Here is a 26,663-nt window from a genome sequence, read left to right as displayed (position 1 = left end):
TACAGTCTTTAATGCTTTGTTTTTATAATAAAAAAAGTGACTGTACACATGAGTCTTATCTAGCCACAGATAAAGGTGGTTAACTTATATGTATAAATGCACACATCACTGATGCTTTTTGTCATACAGATTGATGTACATTAGTATGACAGTTCAGGAGGGTCTTGGAGATGGGAATTTCCTGAACAGCTGTGTGACTGATCAGGTCATGATTAATGCCGAGAAAATGGAACTTGTGGCTAAGTAGGAGGCAGCACCTGTGGCGAGGAGTGCAAAAGCTGCAAGAGTTACCACAGTTTGATGCATGGATGGGAAGCAGCAGTCAACACCTACATCAGTGATGGCCGTAAAAAGAAAGAGCCAAAAAGATCTGAGAAAAGGTTTTGTAACACACCTAAGGAAACTTATTGTGAGTTTAAACAATTACAGTATGAAAGGGAATGTCATCAGAATATGTCAAAAGCAATGGTGCATTTTAATGATACCAGCCTTAAAAAAAAGAGTTGTCAGGTATCTGGATGTGACACATGCAGAGGTGACCATAAATGCAAAATGTGGTGACAAATACAGATATGCAAATCAGAACTGTAGAGGAAGTCGTGTTGCTTGGTTAATGGGAATACAAGAATGCAACAATTAAGTAAAAAAAGGAAAAAAAATCTCTGTTGAGAGCCAATTTGGCTGTTCACAGGAAGGGCTGACATTGATAGCATCAGTATGTACTGGATTGTTATGATTGTTGGACTACAATAGTTAGCTGCAAACAGACGGGAACTATGTAGTACAGTGTGAGGATGTACTGGGCAAGTCAGAAATTTCCTGTGTAAATCAGACCTGGCTTAAATCATGTGTTGTGTGGTAGAGAACTGGAACAAGAATTAAATTACTAGAACTCATCAGGAGGTAAGATATGAATGAAGTGGAGGAAGTTGAGGATTCAGAAGAGACAATGTGAGAGGTGTGATGTGTAACACTTCTGCTTGGTGGCATAAAGCACTGATGTTAACTGCCACGTAAATGATGATCTATTGTGTGGGAAGAAAATAGCGTGTAGCGGTTACATGTGAGCCTATGAGAAGAAAAAAGAAGGTTTTTCTTTAGCAGCATTGATGAAATAAATAGTCCAGGGGTTTATTATTTGATACCAGCTCATGTCAGTTACACACTTTGGTCAGTGATTAAAGCATAAACTTTAACGGTACAGCAACAGGATTATACTAGTTCAGACAAGAGAAAAGCACGTATGCCAAGGCCTCACTGACTCAGTACACTGAGCATTGGAGGGTGGTTAAATGTGCCAAGGTTAAAGGGAATGATGAGGCCAAACAGCTGTTTGAGAAAAGATTAGCTTATGTGAGCCACACAAGACTGCTCTAGAAATAAGTCTAGCAAATAAGTAAGTATTTTTAGATTTATGGCGATTTTTGATGGACATATAATGGGACTAATTGCCTCATGATTTATGTGGACACATCTATGGGTCCAAGTAAGCTCATAGAATAGACTTTTGACCACAAAACATTTTAATCCTACATCTGTTAGTCCAAAAGTGTGTGAAATATCTACCAACGTTTATGTGAAGTCATAAGAGGAAAATGTATGTATTTTCAATACGTATTGTATGTATGTATTTTTATACTTTTAGTCAAAGGTGACAGGACTCAAATGACTCAAAACATAACATAGGGGTTTGATTTGCTATGACATTTGGAAACCATAGCCTAACCAGAAAATAATTATACTTTTAAAATAAATGTTGTGTTGAATAGGACAACTTTGTATTAAACATACAGCGCATTACCATAATTGTACAGTCTAATGATCTAATGATGATGGTCACTTATGAAAGGCTGTTCAGGCTGCTGACTGCGAACACAATGTTAAGGCTAGATGTCTTAAAAAGCATATTTTTCCTACAAAATTATACTAAAACCTGTCCTCAAATGCTTTCAATCTGCCTATTTATTTTCTCTATTTTCTATAGGCTACTTGGGTCTTTTTGGTAAACGCGCTGGCGGCCAGGGCTTTTATTTTGAAAGTGTTAATCTAACAGAGGTTGTGTGTTTGGCTTGATGTTTGATGCTGACACGAAGAGAAGGAAGTCTGTAAAGCCACAGATTACTGCCCATGTTCTGAGCGGTTGCACTATAATGTTCAGCAGCCACGAGGTGAATGACGTCGGAGGGTCTTAACAGCGGAAAAAGGTAAAACTTGACTTATTATTGTCGGTTTTTAGAGGAATAAGCCGAAAGGTAGAGTTACCTGTGGGAGTGTTTGTGGTGGGGCTGTTCCAGGTGAGCCTCCTTCCTGAGCCCGGAAAATGTTTCTTCTGGCGGAGAGGCGAGAACTCTGAGCGGCATCCATTCCAACTCTTCCTCGTGGGAATCTTCCAGTATATCTTACATCTTTATATGTCATGTAACGTTACAGAGGCTGCGGTCAAACTCTCATGGCATTTTTTAAGTTTGTGCAACAGGGTTTAAAAAAACGTTTCCATGTCGACATGGGTCAGTTGTCAATACGGGATCGATACCAAACAAACCCAACTTGTTTAACCAGAAATGTGATCTTGGTCCCCCAGCAGTCCTGTAGTAGGCTAGGCTAGGACGCTGCTGGACGCAGCGACGAGTTGTGATGTCATGTTCATGTTCCAGATGAGTCAAATTACAGCGATGTAGTTCAGAGAGTATCTCACTTTGGAAGAGAGTGATATGTTGGTTGCATGCGGAATGAGAGAACAACCCCCATCGTGTCACTTAAGGTACAATATCATTTTTTTTATAGCCTAGGCCTATATTGGCGGGTTAATAATTATTCGCTTGATTCTTTAAATGGAGATGGTCCGATCTTTGCTTAGAGAGCGGCGGGTCACTTTTAGGCAATGCGGTGGTGGATAGCGTTCAGTGTCTTTTTCCGTGCTGTCTATAGGACTCATTTTTGGAGGAGTCTATGGAAGAAAACTATTCTAGATGGCATAAGTTAAATAGCCCACTGTCTCTAACTCTGGATGCAAATTGAAACCTCTTTAGGGTAGCCTATTCCCCCACATAAATGCCAGCATCTAGACCCAAATGTGAGTGTTGCCACTCACAAACCCTTGTAACCACTAAACTGACCGCTTAAAGTTTGAAAACCACTAGAACTAAATATTTTTCATTGATGCATGTGTTATTTAATTTTTTGTTGTGTGTTTTCTGCAGTAAGGTTTAGACATGTCACATGTCCCATATCAAAGCAAACGGCAAACTGTGAAATAGTTTCAGGAAATAGCTTCTTGCTCTGATGCAACTACTCCCACCGACTGAGAAAAGACATAACATAAAGTCTTTATGACTGCTGCCATATCAGTTTTTTTATATGATTATCTGGTATTTGCTATCACAATGACAATTAATAGTGGTAATTTTAAAATCAATGCTTGTTCATCTTTAGATTTCTAAAATTAGAGGATCCAGTCTGCAAAAGTGCTTTTATGTTTAACAACAGATTAACCCAGTATCATTTTAAAACCCTAACATCTGTTATTTGTATTCTATCAGGCATTTAGTAAAATCAATGTCTTTGTTCATTCCATTAGTGGTGACCTCATTTTAAATGAAAGTAGGAATAGAGTAACTATAGACGTGCATAGTTTTAGTCTTAGTTGTCAGCACTTGTGTCAGCCTGCTCCAGGACCTGTAATAACAGCGTTTGAGGCTCACTACGTACAGAATCTCATCATTTTCCCAGTCATAGCCTACTTATTACCAGCATTACAATCCCAAATGTTTTTCTTTGTTTGTTTTACCATATTTTATTAAATTACAATTTCTCACTCTGTTTTCTAGAATACACATTACACTCAGGCCTGAAATACACACACATGTTCAGGACCTATACATGCACAAATGGAGAGATGTCAGTGAGAGGTGCTGCGGCTGCCCATGGACAGGCATCCTGAGCGGTTGGGGGTTCGGTGCCTTGCTTAAGGGCACCTTGGCTGGACTGAGCTACTGCCACCCCCAAATGCATATTTTTTCAGTTGATGTTTGCGCATATACAACATTTCATCCGTTTATAGCTCTTTTATAGTGTCCTCTTTAATTTGCAGTGGTCACTCTTCATGCTCCTATACCAGCAATAGAAATGGTCTTTCTTGAAATGTCTTATAATCCTTGTAGGCACGTACACTGTTATCAGTAGAAGCATAGAGGTGAAGGCAAAGGAGGTGCAGCTCAAAGAGATAGCACTAAGAGAGAAGGAGAAAGAGACAACAAATTACAGCAATCTAGTTCAGAGAATAGCACAAGTTGGAAGAGAGTGATGAAATGCAATCTGAGGTTAAATAGGACAAGTAAGACCTGTAATTAAGCTCACAAGTAGTATCCCCCTGAAAGTGTATAAATACCCCCAGTGTGAGGCATTTTAGGATTAACATTTTTTATTTTTAACACAAAACCTACATCTCACGACATAAACGCGTCTCCTCCCTATCTGAACCCCCCCACTCGCCATCACCACCCCCCTATACAAAATTTAAGACAAGATGAAATAATTGCCATAATATTCAATACTACAAAATAACATAAACAAACTGTAAACCAAATAAACATTATGTACATATGATAACACCGTAAGCACATTGCATACGTCTATCCTCCAGTACATGGCATCCTAGGAGCCCTCCAAAGAGCTCAGGTATTTCCCCCATTTTTTTGTGTAAACACTTAATCTTGCAAACTGTTTGTATGACATTTTTTTCAAATGCTGCTACTCTCGTCATCTCGCCAGCCCATTCTTGGAATGAAGGTACCCCTTCGTTCCTCCATCCTCTCAGAAGAATCTGTCTGGCTATCATTAAACTGGTTTGGACCCAACTTCTTATGTGCTTATCTATTCTGTTTAGGATTGACCCATCTCCCAGAACAAATAATCTTGGGCTGAATGGAACCTGGCTACCTGCAATCTTACATAGGTTATCATGTATCCCTGTCCAAAATTCCTGGACCTCATCACAGGACCATAGGACATGAAGTAATAGGCCATCCTCTTATATTTCCAACAATTTGGTGTGTCTCTTAATCCAAGTCTAAACAATCTGGAGGGAGTCCAATAGAAGCGATGCATAATCTTAAACTGAATAAGAATGAATACCCTTTTCTCATCTGTTTTTGTCGTTTAAAGGTCCCATGGTATGAATATTTCTCTTTTATGAGGTTTTTTAACATGCCTATGGTCCCCCAGTGGCTAGAAATGGTGATAGGTGTAAACCGAGCCCTGGGTATCCTGCTCTGCCTTTGAGAAAGGGAGTTCATAAATATCTGACTGCTTGAATTTGTTGATCCGAAAATTGATCCAATCCGTGACTCAAAACCGTGATCCAAACCGGGAGTTTTGTGATCTGTTTTGTGATCTGTTGAACCTACCTGAAAGTGTATAAATACCCCCAATGTAAAGCATTTAAAGGGGGAATTCCCCCCCATTTTGAACAATAAATGTCAGGCACCGTTATAGTGAGGTAGTTCTCAAGCCGTGGGTGGAGATGCTGAGATGGGGTGGGGGTATATTCTAATGAGCCTGCATGTGAGGAAGAATTGCTTGTTGGATCTCATTTTCTGATCCAGTCAGCCCATTTTCTTTCTTTTCATAATTTTTGTCTTCATGCATCATTGTGTTAGGTTTGTGGTTGCAGTTTGTTTAAAGCTGTGACATTTGACTTTTGCACTATTGGCTGCTTGTTCATCCTGATCTAGTAGACTAATCTTGTTTGTTTTGGCCATCTAGCTGAATTTCTCTTTACATAAGAGGGTCAGATAAATGACCAAAATGTGTTGACAGTGAAGTTAGTGAGGGTTTTTTGGACAAGGCTGTTTGCACTGCAGAAAGAATGGATGCGTCGGCAGAGGCACCTTGAACTGGGCTGGCTTTGCGTCACAGCCTTCAGTGTCCCCAGAATGGGATGGCAGTAGGGATGCACTCTGAACGCAATGTAATTTGCTATATAAAGTTGAACAGGCACTGTTTTTAAATCAAGACTTGATGAAAGTGGAGTTCTCCCCATTAGCAAATTGGAATGCAGTCTGGTCTGAACATATCTGGCCAGCTGTGTGTGTACATTCACATTGCATCTGTTTAGTCCAGGTTAAGTCTGAATGACCCCTCTGGCTTGACTGGCTGTTCAAATGAATGTTATGGCCCACTCAGCTGTGTGGCCACCTGCTTGTATATTAGTTACATAATTACACCAGAGCCCAGCAATGGACTGTTACCTACAGGATTACACAATTTAAGCTTAACTCATTTCATAGTCAAATCAGGGTTCCAGGGTCCCGCTCGACGACACTTTAGTATTACTGTATACATGGTTATTGTGGTCATTTTGTTCTCCTATGATGCTCTCTGTAAACCCTTCTCAGTGAGTATTTTTACATGCACACTTATATTCCACTATTATTCCAGATATGACAACATTCCAAATTTGATACAGGTCACATAAACAGCATATTCCGTTTGGATATTCCGAATAGGGCCTTTTTTCAGTTTCGGCATATCCGATTAAGACATGTGGGATATGGTGGTATTATTTGGGTTTTGGAAGCATTCTTTGGACTTGTAAACAGCGCATTCAAGCTTAACTTGCGTAACTTTTTGATATTAATGAACGTCCGTCACATTCAAGCCATTGCCAAATGAGTTGCTACAAAGCTAATTAAGTCTATCAGCTCCACACAACTCTCTCTGGATTTCTCAGTGTGACTATGTTCAGAAGATTGGGGCGTCCGGTGACTTTTGCGCGCAGAAACTCGAGTGAAGATAATGACCTCTTCTGAAGAATCCATCATGTTTTTTTAATTCTCTGTGTCCTCCTTGGCTATTGGTGCGATTACGTAAGGCTTGTATCATGTGGATTCAACAACATTGGTGTTGTCATTACTTAAAATTCCTCATGGGGGAGACAGAAACAGTCTAACAAGTTCACCATCAGTCAGTTACCAAAGTGTGCTTGAGAATAGTAGTGTAATGTAGATATTGGCTAGAACCAAAGCCAGTCTACGGAAAGCCGTTCCACTCCCTATTCAGCCCCATTGTACCGAATTTGGTTGCAGTTCCACCATAGTTCCACTGGGGGGATCGTGGTCCAGTGCAGAATGAATGGGACTCTATGGAGCTAGACGGCTAAATGTGTCTCTTTGTCGATTGTTGTTGAGAAACCTCAGATTTTATTGTAGTTTTTGCAAGTTCAACATGAGTTATAGGTCGAAAGTTGAATGAACGAGTACTTATGTCCTTTTGATTTCTTACAGGGGGAGTCGTTGTTTCCCATAACACGCTAGCATTCTGCTAATGAATGCTGATTGGTCAGTGAAGGAGTGATTAAGATCGGAGATCCAAAGCAGAGCCTGAATATCAGAGTGAATATTTCGGTGTGGTCTTTAAAACATCAGCAAACCTCTTTCTAGCACGTGTATTAACAGGGAGAGCCGAACCTGTCAGCTGTGTTGTCGATGCCTCGAGAGAACAAAGGAAGGGACTCAGAGCTTGCCGTAAAGCAGTATCTCTGGCCGTATATGTGTATGACGTCATTAACATTTTAAAAGGCTTTTTAGAACAAAAAACGACTTTAAAAAAATCGAACACCAAGCAGTGTGTATTTTCTTAGCCTCCCTTTCAAATGCAACATTCAAATTACTAGACAAAAAATTTAATCCTGAGAAAAATGGATTTTGAGGGGTATAGCGCCATAGAGCCCCATTCATTCTGCACTGGCCTGTGAGCGCCCCCTATATGGAACTCTGGTGGAACTGCAACCAGTTCAGAAGCCGGAAGTAACAAGGGAGTGGAACTTCTTCTTATATTAGAAATTCTATGCTAGAACTGATTTTGCAGCAACCATGTAAAAATATTAGGCTAAAATATTTGCTGAATGCCACCAATGCCTAAACACTTTTCTCCTCATTGTTTAGTTTCTGGGGTCATAGACTTATCTGCTACTTCCATTGACCTTTTGATCTCATTTCTGTTGATCCTATAAACATAAATTGGTTGTAAGATGCTCTGGCATGAGTGTCAAGTAGTGAAACACCATACCAATCAGAAGCAATGACGAGAGAGAGATGCAGGCTTTTTAGCCCTGTAGGCAGTCAGGCAGGTTAACTGGTTTGTCACCTGTGACCAGTAATAATTGTAGACAAAAGACATTTTACTTTCCTGTTTCCTTCAGGGCTCCTTTTCTGGATTAACAGGAGACGATCACGGAGATCTGAGCACTGGCAAGATGTAGGGAAGTTTACTATAGTTCATTTACACATACTACCCATATTGTTAAGATCCAAAGCTGGTTCAAAAGCAGAAACAAAACAAAACCTCCAGTTGATAAGGTGAACTTATTCACAGCTGCTTATTTACACATCCCTTAGACAAATTCATGTGTGTTCATTTGTTGCATTTCTGTCCACCTGACGACTGTAAACTGAATATTCACTCTGCTTTTAATATTTTGTGTCTCCACCAACTCCTGAGGAAAAGATCTGGCTCTGCAACTGCTAAGTGCTCCACTAACTTCACAAGCTAGTCTCTAACTTTGTCTGGCTGTTGTTTTTGCGTGGCCAGGTAGCGTCCAGTGGATTTTAGAGTTTTCTTGCAGAAAACGAACACAATGAGCTGAAAAAATGCTGAAACACTAGTAGTTCAGTAGCTCTGAGTGAAGTTGGGTAATACTTCTCTGTTGGGTTGTCACTATGAGCAGCCACTTTTACTTTACACTGTCATTTTTGTCATAAAAAATGAGTTAAATTGAGTGATTATCAAAATGGTTGGGGCGATTAATTAGTAAAATAGTTGACAACTTCAATCAGTTAATCTTTGCAGCTCCTAGATTGTGATACATGGACATTGGAAAATGTCTTTATTTTATTTCACTGACTGTTAACTGTTACCTCAAATGGTAACATGTTGTAACCATTTCAACACAATTAATATGTTGAAACCCTTGTGGACCAGTAGATCATGACAAAATGGTCTACTTCAGATAAACTATTCCTCTCAATCAATCGTCACTCGAATAATAGACAGATCTGCAGTCAGGCAGCAGTCAGGCCTATCAGTGGCCGTCATCCTTTTTTTTTTTTTCTGCCTGCTGTGTCTCTCTCACCCTTACAGTGATCCCACATTTAATCCTTGTATTTGGGTCAGGCTAGACAATTCTGAATGTAGGATATCTGAGTCTTTAGTTTACACATATTCTCCAAACTAGATATAGAGAAAAGTGAATGTAGACTACTTCCTGGGAAAACTATTTCAGCCCACCTTTAGCTGTAACTGTTCATACTAAAGTCCCTGGAAAGAATATGTCAGTGAAAACTTTGATTACTTGCTGGTATTGTTTATGTTGTAGTTTGGTATCAGTGTCTGAGATTAGATGTCATTTTTTTAAATTCTTATACATTTTCAAGCTGTATTTTACTTTCTGCAATTTTCTCTTTTTAACGTCTCTGCAGATTTTGGAAAAAGTGATTTTCTTTTTTTTGTTTTTTTTTTGTCTGGTTCCTTGATCTGCCACCGCCCACTCCACCTTCCTCCACTTCCCCTTAACAGCTGATAACATGGCAGGTCATCCGTCACAATTAATGACAATACAAAGTATGAGGCCAGTAAGAGGCTTATATTATTGGGCTGTTACTTTACAAAAGCAGGTTTAGTCAGAAGCAGTAGCTCCAGCTCTGGACAGGTACTGCTGCAGAAGATCAGAAAGTGCTCAACGCATTAATGCTGCATCACTAGATGCACTCACTGCTTTGTCTGTCTGCTGTCTGTAAAGGGAGCTCTTGTTTGACATAATGAGACTGACTGCGTTGTGGCTGCACTCCAGTCATGTTCTTACTGATACTCCCATTAGGCAAATCTCCAAAAGGTGGACAGAATACCTGTACAGCATAATGCAAAACAGTTGATAGGTATATTATAAATACACTTCCTCCGTCACCCTGAGTTGGAGGTGTGGTTTCAAATCTTTTATTTTTTTCAGGACATACGTTTGTACTGTTATGTGTTGTCGGATTTATTTTTATACAACACATTCATTGATACAATAACAGGAATAATACTTGTAAGTGTTAAATGAACCTGTATCTCCGACCTGTGTGTCCCTAACTCTATTGTGGGATGAGGCTAACGTCTAGTGGGACATGTTCTCATATGGCCAAATAAAGCAACGTTGACAATTTAAACTCGATCTGAAATAATAGTACAATAATAGCGTAATAGAGTAAGTATGCTTTGCAAAAATGTTTTGCTCCAAATCATAAGTTTTATGCACTGTGCTGACAACGCATAATGAAGAGGGAGTGTCATTGTATTAGTGCCCCCAGTGTAAATGGCCACTTTGAGTCAAGACACAGGCTTTACTGCACTTTATGCAGTAAGCTTGGTTTGATCAGCAATCGTACAAAGGACAACTCCTTGTAGTGAAACCATTTATCCTTTACTTTTAGTTAATCATTTGAATTGTTTAGTCATTACTTTTAGCAATTTATTTCAACCATTCATTCATTACTTTTAACTACCTGTTCAAACGTCTGTGCTCGCTTGCTGAGGATTTTTGAACACGCTTGCAAAACTGCAACACAGTGTTCAGGTGTTACAGTTGACTTAATGTTAAGATGTGATAAATGATATATTCTTTTAATCAAATCATTATTATTTTTTTTTTCAATATTAGTGGAACTACCCTACAATCTTTCCACAAACCCCCTGGCAACTGCAGGAGTGCCCCCTGAGGTACAAGTACCCCTGGTTGGGCATCACTGGCATAACGCACACACAGCATTAGTGTAAACCCCATCATTAAATACAGTATGACATTTAAGTAACAAAATCTTTTCAACATCTCACGGTCTTCTTCATACCGTCAAAGACTGTGTGGTCACAAATTATTTTAGATACTCAAATAATTTCTAATAAGAGGAAGTGTGCAAAAAACAATTAGCAGTGTTGTCGTATCATACACTCATTTTCTAATTTGTGATAGCCTTGTAGATTCTGCATAATTACAGTACATGCTATAAATGTAACTTATAAAAACTGCACCTACATGAGAAGCGTGAGAAGCTTATATTACATGTAACTACATATTGAAAGAATCATCTTTTATGATGTTACATACAGCTGGATAAAAAGGCATTTAGAGTCCCATGTGAAGGATGGAACTGATCTTTAGGAGTTTGCTGATGAGATGCAGTTTTTGTGTGTTTTTATACCTCTGTTCAGCGACAGCCGTGGCCAGAGGCATTATTTTTTCGGGGTTGTCCGTCCGTCCTATTCTTGTGAACGCAATATCTCAGGAACACCTTGAAAAACGCATTCAAGAATTCCTACGCTAATTATGAAATTTAATTTCACATAAAGGTCTGTTAGGATAAAATGATGAAGTGTTGACATTTTGTACCCAAAAGGTAAAAGGTTAACTTCCCTGTGACATAATGTTCTGCAAAAACACTTTTCTGGCCATTATTCAACGCCATAACTCGTCAACAGTAAGGAAGACATTTAGTCGGATACTGAATTGGTGACACTTTCTTTATATAATCGTAATAATTAGGGTCTGTTCTATGGTCCACTATAAGAAAATACATAGCAGCAATACTTTCATATGAATCCATCCTTTAATCTAAGACAATTTGACATGTCACACAGTAGGAAACGCAGGTGTAAATAATACAATCAATGATTGGATTCCATTTAACTGCTTCAGTTTCAGGATCCTGTGTTGTGCATGCTGATTACTGTCATACTTACTTGTCTTTGGTGTTTTAACTGCATCATTGCACAATTATGTAACTCCCTGGCACTTTAACTGTTTTTTTCATTGCTGTGAATATTGCACTTTACTACTATTTTATTTTTTTTTAGGTTTCTTCAGGTTGCTTATTGCATGTGTCGTTTACTGTATTGTCTGTACTGCCCATTAGAGCCGTCACTCTTCCTCTATAATACCATTTTAATTTATTTTTTTGATATTCAAATATTAAATTCTCAAATGCAGCCTGTTAAATATGTACCACACTACTCAGTCGTACACTTATGCATTGTCAATGCCACTATAAGCTTGTGGTTGTTGTTACATGTTCTGTCCACTAGAGGGACTTCCAACATCAGCCTGGCCTTGAAGGGGATCTACGTCATGGCACATTGCATTTCTGACACGCTGCTCTCTGTTTACATTATATTCCACCACGAGCACACAGAGACAACAGAAATCAGCAGAGAACTCTGGAATGAAACATGATCTAACAAGTGTAGCTAGTGAAGCGGCTCTGTTGTAAAGGCTAACAGTGCTCAGTTAGCACAATGACATCATGTTAGAAAGCACAGCCGAAACGATTTGTCATAAAGTAAAGTAACGATAGTGTTAGCCACGATGCTAACGACATTGATAACTAAGCCAAATAGTACTGTCACTACTATTTTAGTGATTTATTAGCAACCCGTTTTTTGCAGATTGTAACGTTACTGAGAATACAGCTATTAGAAGGTAATAAATTAAGTCAAAGCTAACTCTGACAGCTGTAGGTCAGCTAACATTAACTTTAGCTGTCTTCATGAAGCTCCCAGCTAAGCTCCTATAACTTGCCACGCAGTTAGGAAACCAGAACGCGCTAACTAATGATAACTTAAGCATTTTGGCTCGGTGGATGTCGAATTTAAAGTCATGTTACGACTATTTCTCGTCTTTCTTCCGATTTCCTGCCGCAGCCTGGTACTAACGTTACTCGGTACGTAACGTTAGCTCACAATGCTTTGTATTTCTCACTGCCGTAACTTATTGTTCATCAGACGTGACTAAGGGGTTAAGCCTCTCTCCACAACGCGTACCTCTTATGGTGCCAATTTGATGCTAACAAACACTCACCCACCATTAGCATCCCATTGACTGCCATTCATTTTGACGTCACTTTGACAGCGAATAACTTTACATCTGAAGCATTTAAAGACTCTATTTGTCCATTGTTTATTTCTAAAGAAACACAACAATGTATAAAAGGCTCCGTTACCTTGTACCTCACGTTATGGCTCCGTAGCAGACGTTTTTGTAAAACTAGGCTAACGATTGTGTCATAACCACGAGACTTACTGTTGCATAGTAGAGGAATTACCGTATATTAAAGGAGAAGCTTGCAGGCAGTTTCGACTTACATGAGCTGTTTAAATATATTACTGATGTTAACTAGCATTTTAGTTAGCAATAATTAGCCTGTGCCTATGTTATCTCCTTACATATACCTACGCTCTCCGTCTCTGTAAGATTGGGAATGATTGAGATTTCTCTCGGCACAGCTACCAGAAGACTTCCAACTTTCAGACAGGTTGCTCACGTCACATCTACGTCTTCAAGCTCAGTTGGAGGCTGCTCAGTAACGCTCAGCCAGCACTGGAAAAGAGACTTCTAATATCCTTCGCTGGTCTCCGTCCAGAGACACGGGATCTGGTGGTACATTACTTTAACTGTCTATGGACGTGACATGGGAAGACGGACATTAGCTAACTTTAGCCAACCTATTTATAAAAAAAAAATCACATTTGAATAGTAATTTCAGCATTCGAATAGTATTGATTTTTTTACTATTCGAAAATTCGACTTTCTGAATTTGTTCCAACAGCCCTACTGACCATATTGGAAGTGTTGTTTCTTTTTCATGAATTTCCCCTTGCGAAATAAAAAAAAGTTTACTTTGACTTTAGACACTTGAATAGAACAGAAACATTGGAAATATTATTAGTCAAAATTGAAAAATAGTCTGTGAAAATATTTATTATCCAAATTATTATTCATTTGATCCTATTACATTATTAGTTATTGATTACAATTTGTTCCAGCTCCACATGCTGTAATCTGGTAGCTGCTGGGTTTTTATGGGTGCATCAAATAAATATGGTAGAGGTCAAATTTTCTGCCAAAATCAGCTGACATTTGGTCTAGAAGAATGACTTATTATTTTATGATTATCTTGGGCATTATCAACGTCCAGAAGGTGTGATGTTTGCTACAGAATTTGCCTTTCTTTCCTTTGTCCCCTCCTCCGTTGCTCGTTCTGTTTCTATTCCAAAAACTGATATTGGATATCACGGATATCTACTTTAATAGGCAATGGTCTCTGACATTACAGTAGACATTTGTAAGTTAAGCACCTGTTCCTCAATTGAGAACTGGTGTGGATTCTGTAAACACACTGAGAGTTCACATTACACGAAAGGCACCACTGGGTATTACTGGGTTGATTGTGGTTAAACATTGATTGATGACCATTTGCCTTAGAAAGGACTTAAAAACATTTTAAGGACTTAAAGGAATAGCTGTATATGTTTGACTAGATGAGAGTTAGATGAGAAGATGGATACCACTCTCATGTTTGTATGCTAAAATATGAAGCTACAGCCAACCGATAGCATAAAGACTGGAAATAAGGGGAAACCGCTAACCTGGCTCAATAATTAGCAGACATTAAACCATAAAAACGCCACACCTTGTGGTTTTATGGTGGGTTGTGGCCTGAGACTGCAGGAAGTCACTACACCTGGGCAAGAAAAAGTGCCGCACATAACCCTTTAAACCACAACTTTGGTTTTTGTGCAGATTAAACAAACAAGACCTAACTTGTTTAATTATTGGATTGAGAGGTGGATTGTGTTACCTTTGGGCAGGGCCAGGATAGTTGTTTCCAGTATGTATGCAAAGCTAAGCCAACCGGCTGTGGCTGTAGCTTCACATTTAACAGATATGAGAGAGAAACTTCAAGATGCAAGATACTTTTTTGTCATTGTGTGGACACAACAAAATTACATTGGTGGCAATTAGTGCAGCAGCAGTAAATAAATAAAAACAAGATAAATGAAGATTAAGATTAGAAGATTAAAACATACAATATACAAAAGGCATTGCACATACAGAAGTGCAAAAAGTTAAAGTTTAAAAGTGCAGACTGCTTTCAGTTTTCAGTGCTTTCAAACTTCTAATCTAGCTCTCTGCAACTAAGCAAATACAGTATTATTAGATAGCATATTTCCATAATGTCCAACTATTGCTTTTAAATCACTTTTTTTAAATCAGTCTCCCCCATATTGTATGTTTCTCATTCCATGGAGTTACAGTAATTGGAAATGGATATTCATTTCCACATATATACAGTATACAGTCATCCTTTAATGGTTGTCATTATCTGAGGGCTGATCAATTCCTGATGGAGCTTTATTGCATGTTCATAACAATTCATGTCAAATGGCCAACAGAAGAATATTTTAGTCTGACTGCAGCCAGTTGTGATTGTTTGGAATTGTAAGAACATTTTCAGTCACAGAACAGACACTGATGAATTGGAGCTCTACGTCCGTCACAGCTGTAGATGCTGTATATCCCAGCCTCAGACTCTTCTCTGTCTGTATTTTCTACTATAGCTGTCGGTGATGTCCAGATCTCAGACACAGACAGACTGAAGCTCCCTCCCATCATGGACTCCAAGAAGCCTGGCATGCTGCGGCATCTCCGCCAGAAGATGCTGCCACACCTCCGGCGAGACAAGACGAGCCCCGGCAAGCACCTGGTTCAGCTCGAACACCCAATGGACCATCGGATGAGCTCCTCCGTTCCCGACATGAGGAACATGAGGCAGCACGAGTATGCTCCCGTCTCCTCCAGCATGCAGCCCCAACAGTACGACTCTCCCAGCTACAGCAACCCCTGCTCCCCACTCGTCAGGCCTGCCCGGGGCCTGGGAGGAGGTGGGAGTGGCCTGACGATGGGAGTAGTTGGTGGAGGAGTGGGGAGAAGTGTGCCTGCAGACTGCACAGACTGGGCTTCCTCCCATGAGTCATTCAGCAGTCTCTGTGACGAGGACAAGAGCTCTCCAGAGACAACCTGCAGACCTCCCCGGGGCATGGAGCCTGAGGAGCTGGGCCTACCCGAGATGATGACTGTCTACAGCCCAGACCCTCCCTCTGTGGAGGTGTCCCAGGACAGCTCACAGGTACACACTTATGCATTTGAAATGTTGAATGTTGAAAGTGTAATAAAAAAGAAAAGATCAGTAATCCAAACTAGGCAAATGTCTTTATATAATGCAATGCATTTAAAATTTCAGTGGTGGTAGCATGCAGAGAGAGATTTTAGTTTCCAATTATTGGCTCTTACTTTTAAAGTTTCATTTAAAGCTTTTGCCAGTAGAAGGCTTGTATTGTATTTTGTTTACCTGTGACACACAGGTAATGAGATCACTTATTCTAACGAATGGGCTGGTTCATTGTACATTGGCGGGTGCGAGGTGTCAAGTGTATTTGCACAGGATGTACTAAGTTTAACTTGGATGAGCTGGATGAAGTTGATATTTGAGGCCCTCCAAAACAATGACCGCAAATAGTGAATGTTGTTTTATGACTTTGCACCACACCCTTGATTGTCTTACTGTAAGGACATGGCATTTGGTACAGTAAGATCTTAAGTAGAGATGGCCCGATACCATTTTTTGCTTCCCGATACAGATTCCGATACCTGAACTTGCGTATCGGCCGATACCGATCCAATACCAGTGTGTCATATATTTTATTATGTTTTAACAACTGTATACTACTGTCCTTGTATGGATGTGATATGATTTCTATCTTTGTCAGTCTGGCTCAGGTTAACTTCTTTGTGAAACATGAACAAACACAAACAATGAATGCCACAGAACTTTGTTATTCTCCAGTTTGACAGTCAGTTATAACGGAAAAACAACATAAATAAACTACTTTAACGTCGATTTTCTTTAGGGCTTTATTACGTGGTATTGGATCGGTTCATAAACTCCAGTACTTCCCGATCCCAGCGTTTTCGGCAGTATTGGAGCCGATAACGATACTGATATCCGTATCGGACCATCTCTAATCTTAAATTATGTACACACTAAATATTTTCATCTCTTCTGAAACCTTTTTCACAAAATCAAGAAGAGTAACCTGAAACGTCATCACTTCTCCAGGGAAATATCTCACCAATTATTGGATGGATTGCCATGACATTTGTACAGATATATAGTCCCCACCCGGATAATTAGTAATCCCTTTGGTTATCCCTAAGCTTTTCATCATCAGATACTTCATGACCAAATACCTTTTTTTTAAATGACATTCTTATTAACCCTCAGCTGTACTTTGTGTTAAATGCTGATAAGCAAATGTTAGCATGCTAACATAACATGCTTTAATAGGATGGGGAACATGATAACCTGCTAAACATCAGCATGTTAGCATTAGCATGTAGCCTCACAGAGCTGCCAGCAGTTGACTTGTCTTTTCCGTGTCAAAATCTAGTTTGAAGATGGTCATTACATTGTGAAATTAAACAATTCACTACAAGCAGTGCTATTGCCGCATAGGGTGTTCACCTGAACAATAAACTGGACTGGACTGAAAACACCACAGTACAGACTGTATCTGCTAAGGAGACTCTGTCTTTTGGGGTGTAGGGGTCACTCCTGAGGACATTTTATGACTCTGTGGTGGCATCAGCCATTCTATTCAATTATTATAAGTAATTGTAAGTAAAATATTATAAGTATCAAATCATAACACAAGTTATCTCGAGACACTTTACAGATAGAGTAGGTCTAGACCACACTATAATTTACAAAGCCCCAACAATTCCAACAATTACAGTAATTCCGTCAAGAGCAAGCAGTGCGACAGTGGCGAGGAAAAACGCCCTCTTGGGAAGAAACCTCAGACAGACCCAGGCTCTTGGTAGGCGGTGTCTGACGGGCCGGTTGGGGATGTGATGAACAGTGGCGATAATAGTCACATTAATAATGGAACAGTGACTTCAAATGGTAGTCGTAGTAGTTCATGTCATATCAGGGCGCTGCAGGGCGTTACAGGATGTAGCGTGGCCGAGCAGAGCATGGATGGACGTAGCAGGAAGCAGCAGGGTTTAGCAGGACGCAGCATGACATTGCAGGGCACCGCAGAGCTCAGCAGGGAGTGCAGCAGGCCACGGCGACAGCTGCAACCAGGATCTTGGTGCCAACGTTCTCCAAGGAAATACGCTGGGTTTTTTCACATAAGGACTCCGGGGAGTAAACTCCGCAGAAGCTAGGATTAGTAACAAGCATTTCTGGGATGGGATGCACACAAATGGTAATAGAAAGGGAGAGGAGAGAGCAGCTCAGTGTGTCAAAGGAAGGAAGTTCCCCGGCAGTCTAGAACTATAACAGCGTAACTAAGAGAGACAGGTCATAAGGAGAGGTAGCCTGTTCGGGCTTGAAACTCTCCCCTGCCGGATCGGGCTGTGCTGGCCTGCCTCCCTCTACTTTTGTTATATATTATTAATCTAACAATTATGAAGAGAAGCAGGTGGGCCAGTTTGGTGGACACTGCAACTCCTCACTCCCTAACTATAAGCTTTATCAAATAGGAGAGTTTTAAGTTCATTCTTGAATGTGGTGACAGTTTCTGCCCCCCGAACCCAGATCGGGAGCTGGTTCCACAGGAGAGGAGCCTGATAACTAAAGGCTCTGGCTCCCATTCTACTTTTAGAGACTCTAGGTACCACAACTAACTCTGCATTCTGGGAGCGCAGTGCTCTAGTGGGACAATAAGGTATTAGGAGCTCTTCTAGATATGGTGCTTGACCATTTAGAGCTTTGTAGGTCAGGAGAAGGATTTTAAATTTAATCCTGGATTTTACAGGAAGCCAATGCAGAGAAGCTAATACAGGAGAAATATGATCTCTTTTCTTAGTTCTTGTGAGAACACGCGCTGCAGCATTCTGGATCAGCTGGAGAGTCTTAAGGGACTTATTTGAGCAACCTGACAGTAGGGAATTACAGTAGTCCAGCCTGGAAGTAACGAATGCATGGACTAGTTTCTTCAGCATCGTTTTGAGACAGGATATTCCTAATTTTGGCAATGTTACGAAGATGAAAGAAGGCTGTTCTTGAGGTTTGTTTTAGATGGGCGTTAAAGAATATATCCTGATCAAAAATAACTCCTAGATTTCTGACAGTAGTGCTGGAGGCGGAGGTGTTTAGGGGTATTTAGGGCCCAGCACAATAACTTCAGTTTTGTTAGAGTTTAACATCAGAAAATTATAGGTCATCCATGATTTTATCTTTAATGCATGCTTGAAGTTTAGCTAGTTGACTGGTTTCGTATGGTTTGATTGACAAGTATAATTGGGTCATCCGCATAACAGTGAAAGTTAATTGAGTGTTTCCTAATAATATTACCAAGAGGAAGCATATGTAAGGAGAATAGAATAGGTCCAAGCACTGAGCCTTGTGGAACGCCATGGCTAACTTTAGTGTACTTGGAGGATTTATCATTGACATTAACAAATTGAGATCGATCAGAGAAATAGGACTTAAATCAGCTTAGAGCGATTCATTTAATGCCAACTAAGTGTTCCAATCTCTGTAACAGGATTGTATGGTCAATAGTGTCAAATGCAGCACTAAGATCTAGTAGAACAAGAATGGAGACAACTCCTTTGTCTGCAGCAGTTAGAAGGTCGTTAGTAATTTTCACCAGTGCCGTCTCTGTGCTATGATGCTTTCTAAATACTGATTGAAAGTCATCAAATAAACTATTGCTATGTAGAAAATCACATAACTGATTAGCATCTACCTTCTCAAGGATCTTGGATAAAAAGGAAAGGTTAGATAGGTCTATAGTTTGCTAAGACCTCAGGATCGAGGGTGGGTTTTTTCAGAAGAGGTTTTATCACTGCAACTTTAAATGACTGCGGTACATAACCTGTTAATAAGGACATATTGATCATATTTAGTAATGAAGTGTTAACCATGGGTAACGCTTCTTTGAGTAGCCTCGTTGGGAAGGGGTCTAAGACAGGTAGATGGCTTAGCTGAAGATACCTTTTAACATTAATTGTTGAAGGTCTATAGGATAAAAGCAATCTAAAAATATGTCAGGATTCTCTATGGAGTGGTCTGCTGGGACAGTGGCATTGCGGTGGCAGACAGGAAAAGACTGGACAGGCTGATTTTAAGAAGGCCAGCTCTGTTCTTGGTTGCCCCATTGACGCCGTGGAGGTGGTGGGAGACAGGTGGACAGTGGCTAAATTATCCTCCATGATGGACGACTCCTCCCACCCCATGCAGGACACTCTGTCAGCACTGAACAGCGGTCAGACTCTACAATCAGCACTCCTCCCAGTAGACCACAGGGACACAACACACACCAGGACTGATACACCGTGCAATAAAAAAATGTGACTGTGCAATACTGTAATTACATTTGACCATTTTACTATTTATGCTCTTTACTTGTATTTATTTATTTGTTTGTTTATCTGTGTCTTGTACTTTCCCCCTATCCCTTGCTGCTGCAACAGTGTGAATGTTCCCATTGTGGGATTAATAAAGGATTTTGAATCTGTGAATCTTGAATAGGAATAATGTAATCAAGTTGATTTGACTTACTGTACATAATAGACAATGTACTGTACACAGTGTATGGACCAGGGAGTTAATCGGGTTCATTTTTGCCCTGGGGCCCCAGAGTATGGTCTCTTGAACTCTTGAAGTGTTTGAACTACATGAGAGAATTTCAAAAACACGTGGATACAAACAGAACAATCTTTTTCTGATACACTGACTTTTTGTAGATGCATATTTTAATTTGCTAAAAACCAACCGGACACACTTTTTCCTAGTTTATGTGACCAAGGAATAATTCTGTACTTTATTTTTCAACAGTACTTTTTTCAAACACTTAATTGAATTTTGTTCCTTAGGGCGTCCCTCAAGGTTTAAAGTCCACATGGAGTTAAAGGCTCAGAATTGTAGTTGCTTTGAACTGAACAACAGGGCACATAAGCGAGCACAAAAGCAAATTCCCTTTTTTTTTTTTTCCTTCATTACTGTGGTCTGTAATGTGGTTCAGTCCCCAGGGTACAGGGGTTTTTAATAAATGCTCAGAGGATTTGTGCTGGGGGTAGAAATGCCAAAGAGAGCAGTTCCTGTAACTGATTGGCAGACTGGAACCTTCCTCTTTTATCAACTGTGACTTTACTTTTTCATACACCACATGATAGATTCATGAAATGCATTTATCTTTTTGTCTCCGCAGTATGATAACGATTTCAACAGTCACGGGTTAAAAGACGGGGACAACCAAAATGTAAGTGCTGCTATCCAATTTGAATGTTGATTCTGTGTTGTTGAACTGATAATTTTAATATTCTCTACTGTGATGTCTTGTATGGATTTTTCTCACAGATAATAACATCATGCTGAACAGTTAAGTGTAGGTGGTTTTATCCTGATCTCTGTGGTTGAAAGGACTGTTTCTGTGATCGTGTTTTTTGTTGTTGAGTATCGTGTAGACAGCAGCATTCTGCTTGGCCTCACACACAAAGTTTAATTCCAGATTATTGTGTAGTGTTCAGGACATGATGGGACAGTGGGCGGTGTGTTGTTCAAAGCTCAGTGTGTCATGGCATTTGTGGCCGGGCAGGGTTGGGATGCTGAGCCGGGTGATTCCAGGCGACAGCGGTTTATTCTCTGAAAGATGCTTGGTTTGGTAGAGAGGCTTAATAGTGATTAAATAATCCATTGCATAGACAGCATGCAACATTTCCATTGGGTTTGCTTTTCATATTGTATCAAAAATAATATGAAATATATTTGGTCATGACAGTAGATCTAAAAAGACACAATGCAACAGGTGAATTCCAGTCTGTGAAGATCATGTGATTTTGAAATGAATAAATGAAAGTCGAAGGAAACAACAGAGCTTATGTCATATGTAACAAAGTTGTGAAAAAAAAAAAAGCCCACAACAGCTTTCGCTTACAGGATCGGCTTGGTAGTAACGAGGGACAAAACATTTGTTATTGTTCTCCTCAAAAGAACAGTGAACAAGCATATCATTAGAACTGTCCCTATGTGCTTCAACCCCAAATGACAGCTTGTTGTGAGTTTACTAATTGGTAGTAAAAGAATATAATGAGACAAATGAAAAATATAATAATATGAGTGATGAATTCTCAAAAAGGCAAAAAATTAAACTATGAAATTACAGAATTTGGAAATGAACTATAAAAACCTATGGAAACGTAGAGCTTTTTTGCCCATTGGCCTGGGTATCCATCTCAATAAAAATGTTTTTATTTAAAAAAACAAACCTGTTGAGGTATAGTGGGCTATTAAAAAAAAAAAAGTGTGGTTTTAGAATCTGTACTGAAATGCAGGTATACTTATCGTGTGTGTGTGTGTGTGTGTGTGTGTGTGTGTGTGTGTGTGTGTGTGTGTGTGTGTGTGTGTGTGTGTGTGTGTGTGTGTGTGTGTGTGTGTGTGTGTGTGTGTGTGTGTGTGTGTGTGTGTGTGTGTGTGTGTGTGTGTGTGTGTGTGTGTGTGTGTGTGTGTGTGTGTGTGTGTGTCCGTTCCGTGTCCGTGTCCGTGTCCATGTCCAGTGTGAGATGGGCAACGAGGTTCTGAGTGTGTCGGAGAACATCAGGGATCCTCCCAGGTCCTTCCTGCTCACCATCCACCTGAAGGAAGGACGCAACCTGGTCATCAGGGACCGCTGTGGTAAGAAGCTCATCACTACTACTACTGTACCAACATTAGATTAGATTCAAGAGTACAAGTACAAAGACAACGAAATGCAGTCCAACCAGAAGTGCAAAGAGCAGAAAAGTGCAATGTGATATACAAAGTCTAGACAGGGCAAAAAATCTAGTGCAGTGTAGACAGTAGTGTACAGTTGGTTTACAGAAGTGGTTTAGAGTAATATAAATTAAATATAAATATGTCCAGTATATTAGCATTTGCCTTATAAGAGCGGAATAAATATGGCTATGTAATATGAACAATTTATGAACAACATGTACAGCTATGTGCAATGTACATGTACAACATTATAATAGTAAAAAAAATAACCTCACTATCAACAATAATATATGTTGTATCATGTTCATGTATGATGCATTAAAACAGGGAAGTGCAAAAGGGACAGAACAATTTACATATGAAGAATTGCATACAGCACATCTTTTGTGTAGTCATGTACTGTAGTCTGCAGAAGGTGGCAGCTAGTCTGTAGCTCAGAGCCATGCAGTACAATGCACCCACACCGTGTAGGTAGAATGGTAAGATGTAAGTCGATATTATGCAAACAACACTAAATCAACAGGATCTTCACCAACCACAAGGAAAAACGAATACTTACTGGTCAGAACAAGGATGCTGGGTCAATGCAGCAGCAAATAATACTTTAAACATTAGGAAACACAATAGCAAGTGGGAAGTGTATCTAATCATCACTTCTAGTTGGTCAACTTGTTCCATATACTGTAGAGTAGAATTAAGAGTCTGTGTTTGTAGCTTTTTCCCAATATTCCTCTCCTCTTTCCTTTTTGAAGCCACAACAGAAGAGTGTTCTGACGTTTGAGCCGACCAGAGATGCCATGTCCTCTGCTGGTTTTGCTTGCATTGACCTCACTTTGTGTGTTTAGCCTTGGCTCATTAATGATGGCCAGGAGTGTTTGTTTGATTACACACAATGTTATTGGCTCCAGTTACACCCAAGACAGCCGAGTGACTGGTTGACTTTAGCAGCTGGGGCAGGAATCCACACAGCATATTAGAACTTGTCTGAGCCGCACCCAGCAGTCATTACTCCAGGCCTTTCACTGCTTTGAATGTTTTTGGATTTCATTTCTCTCTCTCACTCTCTCTCTCGTGTGGCTTACACAACCAGGCTCTGTGTAGCTAATGCAGAAAATGAAGTGGAGGATCAAGGCGCAGGATGATTTGGTTTCCCCTGCATTATTGTTAAGTTACAGTCTTTTAAAAGCAGTGCATAAACAACCTTTCATTTTTTCTGTTTGATCAGATTATATACACTGCATCCGTAGCTTATGCTGACAGCTCTTTGCTGATGGATAACACTGGTTTGTTATGTAATAGGTTTGTAATGTCTTATATTGTAACAGCAAAGCCATACAGAACCAGGCATGATCATAGAGGACAGGGATGCAGAGGAGTGTATGCTGATGGTCCATAAACTGTTTGGTGGACTGCTGCCCTCAGCTGGCTGATTGACAGAACAGCCAGAAGTCACCGATTGTACCGTGGAGTGAAAATGATTTGACAGAGAATAATGCTGCATTCTGAATCCTGGTACAGTCACAGTCACCCGTTGTTCTATCTACATACAGCAGTCATAAGATACAAACAAAGTGTTCAGCTGCTAACACTTTTCACATTTGAAGCTAAAATCTGATTGGCTATTGACTCAGGAAGCTGTGGTCCCATCGGTTGGTGAGGAAACAAACCACATCCTTCGTGCAGACACATGAGAGATAACACTACGAGCAGGCTGGTCATCGCTTTTACTGGAAACCAGCACGTTTCCTTAGAAGTTAAGGGAGTAAATGGCTATTTAGAAACTAGTTTGGAAATAGAAGCAGTGTCATTTCATTATTACAGTGACATGTCAACCCTGATTTGGAAACTGAGTTAAAAAAAGGAGTGGTGTCCTCAATTCTGTCAAACTACAGGGCTCCAGACTAACTTTTTTCACTAGGAGCACAGTGGCCACCAACTGAAAATTTTAGGGGCACAACCAGAAAATTTAGGGGCACACACCGTAAATCAACATGCTAACCAAATATTCACATTTCTACTAATTTCCACTGTATTACTAATAAATACTTTGATAATAGATTCAGAAATTACAATGTGCTGTTTCAAATTCAGTGTCACTTTTGAAGATGCAACATAGAGGGTAAACTGACAGCCCCATAGCTGTCATGACGGTATTTTTATACTTTTTTTATTATTGTATTTGTATATTATTTTTTAGCCTGTTTTATTTTCATCATGACCATTTTTAATTGCTTTTTAATGTTTCATGTAAAGCACTTTGAATTGCCTTGTTGCTGAAAGTTGCTGTAGAAATAAAGTCACCTTGCCTTACAACCTCAGCCTGTCAGTCAGTCACCAGGGCATAGAAACCACCGTTGGGCCTGCTCGTCTCCAAGGAAGTGTAACGTCAACAGCACCGCGACCGCTTTCGGCTCGCCATTAATATCATATTGCAACAAACGCTGTCTGCGTGAAGTTATGAAAAACTGTAACCACACTTGAAACCACTTTATCGGCATTTCCGTGACTTCAACAAAACTGCAGCGCCGACGTAGTTTGCACCGTCTGCAGCTCTGCGTGTGTGAGAGTGTGTGTGTTTGTGTCAGATCTCTGCTCTCTGTCAACTTTCAGAGAGGACAGATAAGCTTGCGCTTACGCGCTCTCAGGTACCAAAATTTCGACGTTTAATGTGTAAAAAAGGGGGGCAAATTCACTGGTCGCACATGTGCGACTGGATGTAAAATTCAGTCGCACACTCTCAAATTTTTACTGGAGCCCTGAACTATGAATTTCAGAAATCACAGCTCAGTGGGAACATTTGGTGGCCTATAAATTAAAACAAAAACTTTTCAAAAGTTGTTGGCTACTGCTTAATTTAGGTCGAATTAATCAATTTAAAGTATCTTATAAAATTCTTAAGCCTTATTTTCAGGCTAAATGAACAGCTGTAATGTGGTATGTTAGTCAATGTTTAATCCCCAGTAACAGAAACTATCTTCATCAACAACACCAACTCTTAGTCAGTGTGGTGGAATTTCCAGCTTACGAACTCATGCTATGTAAGTTGAGACAGTGGTACCCCAGGTCTCATTCAGGTCAGTCTCCAACAGTCGTTTATATGGATATGTTTAATGTTACATGACCCATTCTGTACAGCCGTCCCTGTGTTTGGATCTCTCCTCCACTCAGCCCCCCCCCCCATTCACTCACACACGGCTCACCTGCAACATGGAGAGACACAGCCCCCCCCCCCATTCACTCACACGGCTTCCCTGCAACATGGAGAGACACAGCGCCGCCGGTCCAAACTGCTGAAATTTGTCTACAGTTTTAATTGTTATTAATACAGCTGTATATTGTTATGTATGAGAGGGAAACCTGTATTGGTGTATGGTGTTTTCCGCTGGTAACTCTCTGTTATTGCGGCCGACGCAGTGAAAAACACATTAGAAGTTATTAAATGCAACTACTCAGTCCATCGCACTCCCCCCTCTCTTCCTCTGTCTCTGTCTTTCGGCCGTTTTTTATTTTTTATTTTGATAGGACAGCTGAAGACATGAAAGGGGGGATAGAGGGGGGATTGACATGCAGGAAAGGGCTGCAGGTCTGAGTCTAACCTCTATCTATATATATATATATATATATATATATATATATATATATATATATATATATATATATATATATATATATATATATATATATATATATAATATACCAACTGAGCTATCTGGGCGTCCTCTTTCTTTTTTAATCAGGCTGTAATTGTTGTTGAAAACAAGTGAAGGAGCTTTCTCAGAGATTATTTATTACTATTTATTTCAGATAACTTTCATGTACATGTGTTGCAGCTGTATATTTTCAAACTGGTAAAGGAAACCCTGTCTTTGCATTTTATATTTAATCACAATCTGTTTTAATAAAAGCTTGTGAATAGTGGCTTTGACATGAAACTGAACATTTAGCTCACTTTGTAAAAAAATACAGAGCTATATATCGTGTATCGCCATTCAGCGTTAACGGCAACGCGGAAATTTTTTTTGTGCTGGT

General features: G+C 39.9%; 1 protein-coding gene across 1 annotated transcript in view; it reads left to right on the top strand.

Moving 5' to 3' along the window:
* The first annotated feature begins 2,055 nt into the window (after nucleotides 1-2,055).
* LOC120555898 (multiple C2 and transmembrane domain-containing protein 2-like) overlaps nucleotides 2,056-26,663 on the top strand; it is a 46,435-nt gene continuing 21,827 nt past the window's right edge. Inside the window, exons 1-4 of the mRNA XM_039795079.1 lie at nucleotides 2,056-2,204; nucleotides 15,427-15,995; nucleotides 21,091-21,141; nucleotides 22,436-22,553. Of these exons, the coding sequence (XP_039651013.1) occupies nucleotides 15,480-15,995; nucleotides 21,091-21,141; nucleotides 22,436-22,553 (685 nt within the window). The 5' untranslated portion in view covers nucleotides 2,056-2,204; nucleotides 15,427-15,479. The remainder of the gene's footprint in view (nucleotides 2,205-15,426; nucleotides 15,996-21,090; nucleotides 21,142-22,435; nucleotides 22,554-26,663) is intronic.

This window comes from Perca fluviatilis, chromosome 3 (assembly GCF_010015445.1).
Source record: "Perca fluviatilis chromosome 3, GENO_Pfluv_1.0, whole genome shotgun sequence".
In the NCBI taxonomy this organism is placed as follows: domain Eukaryota; kingdom Metazoa; phylum Chordata; class Actinopteri; order Perciformes; family Percidae; genus Perca; species Perca fluviatilis.
Note: the sequence above shows the minus strand (reverse complement) of the source record. Positions and strands in the feature narration are given on the sequence as shown.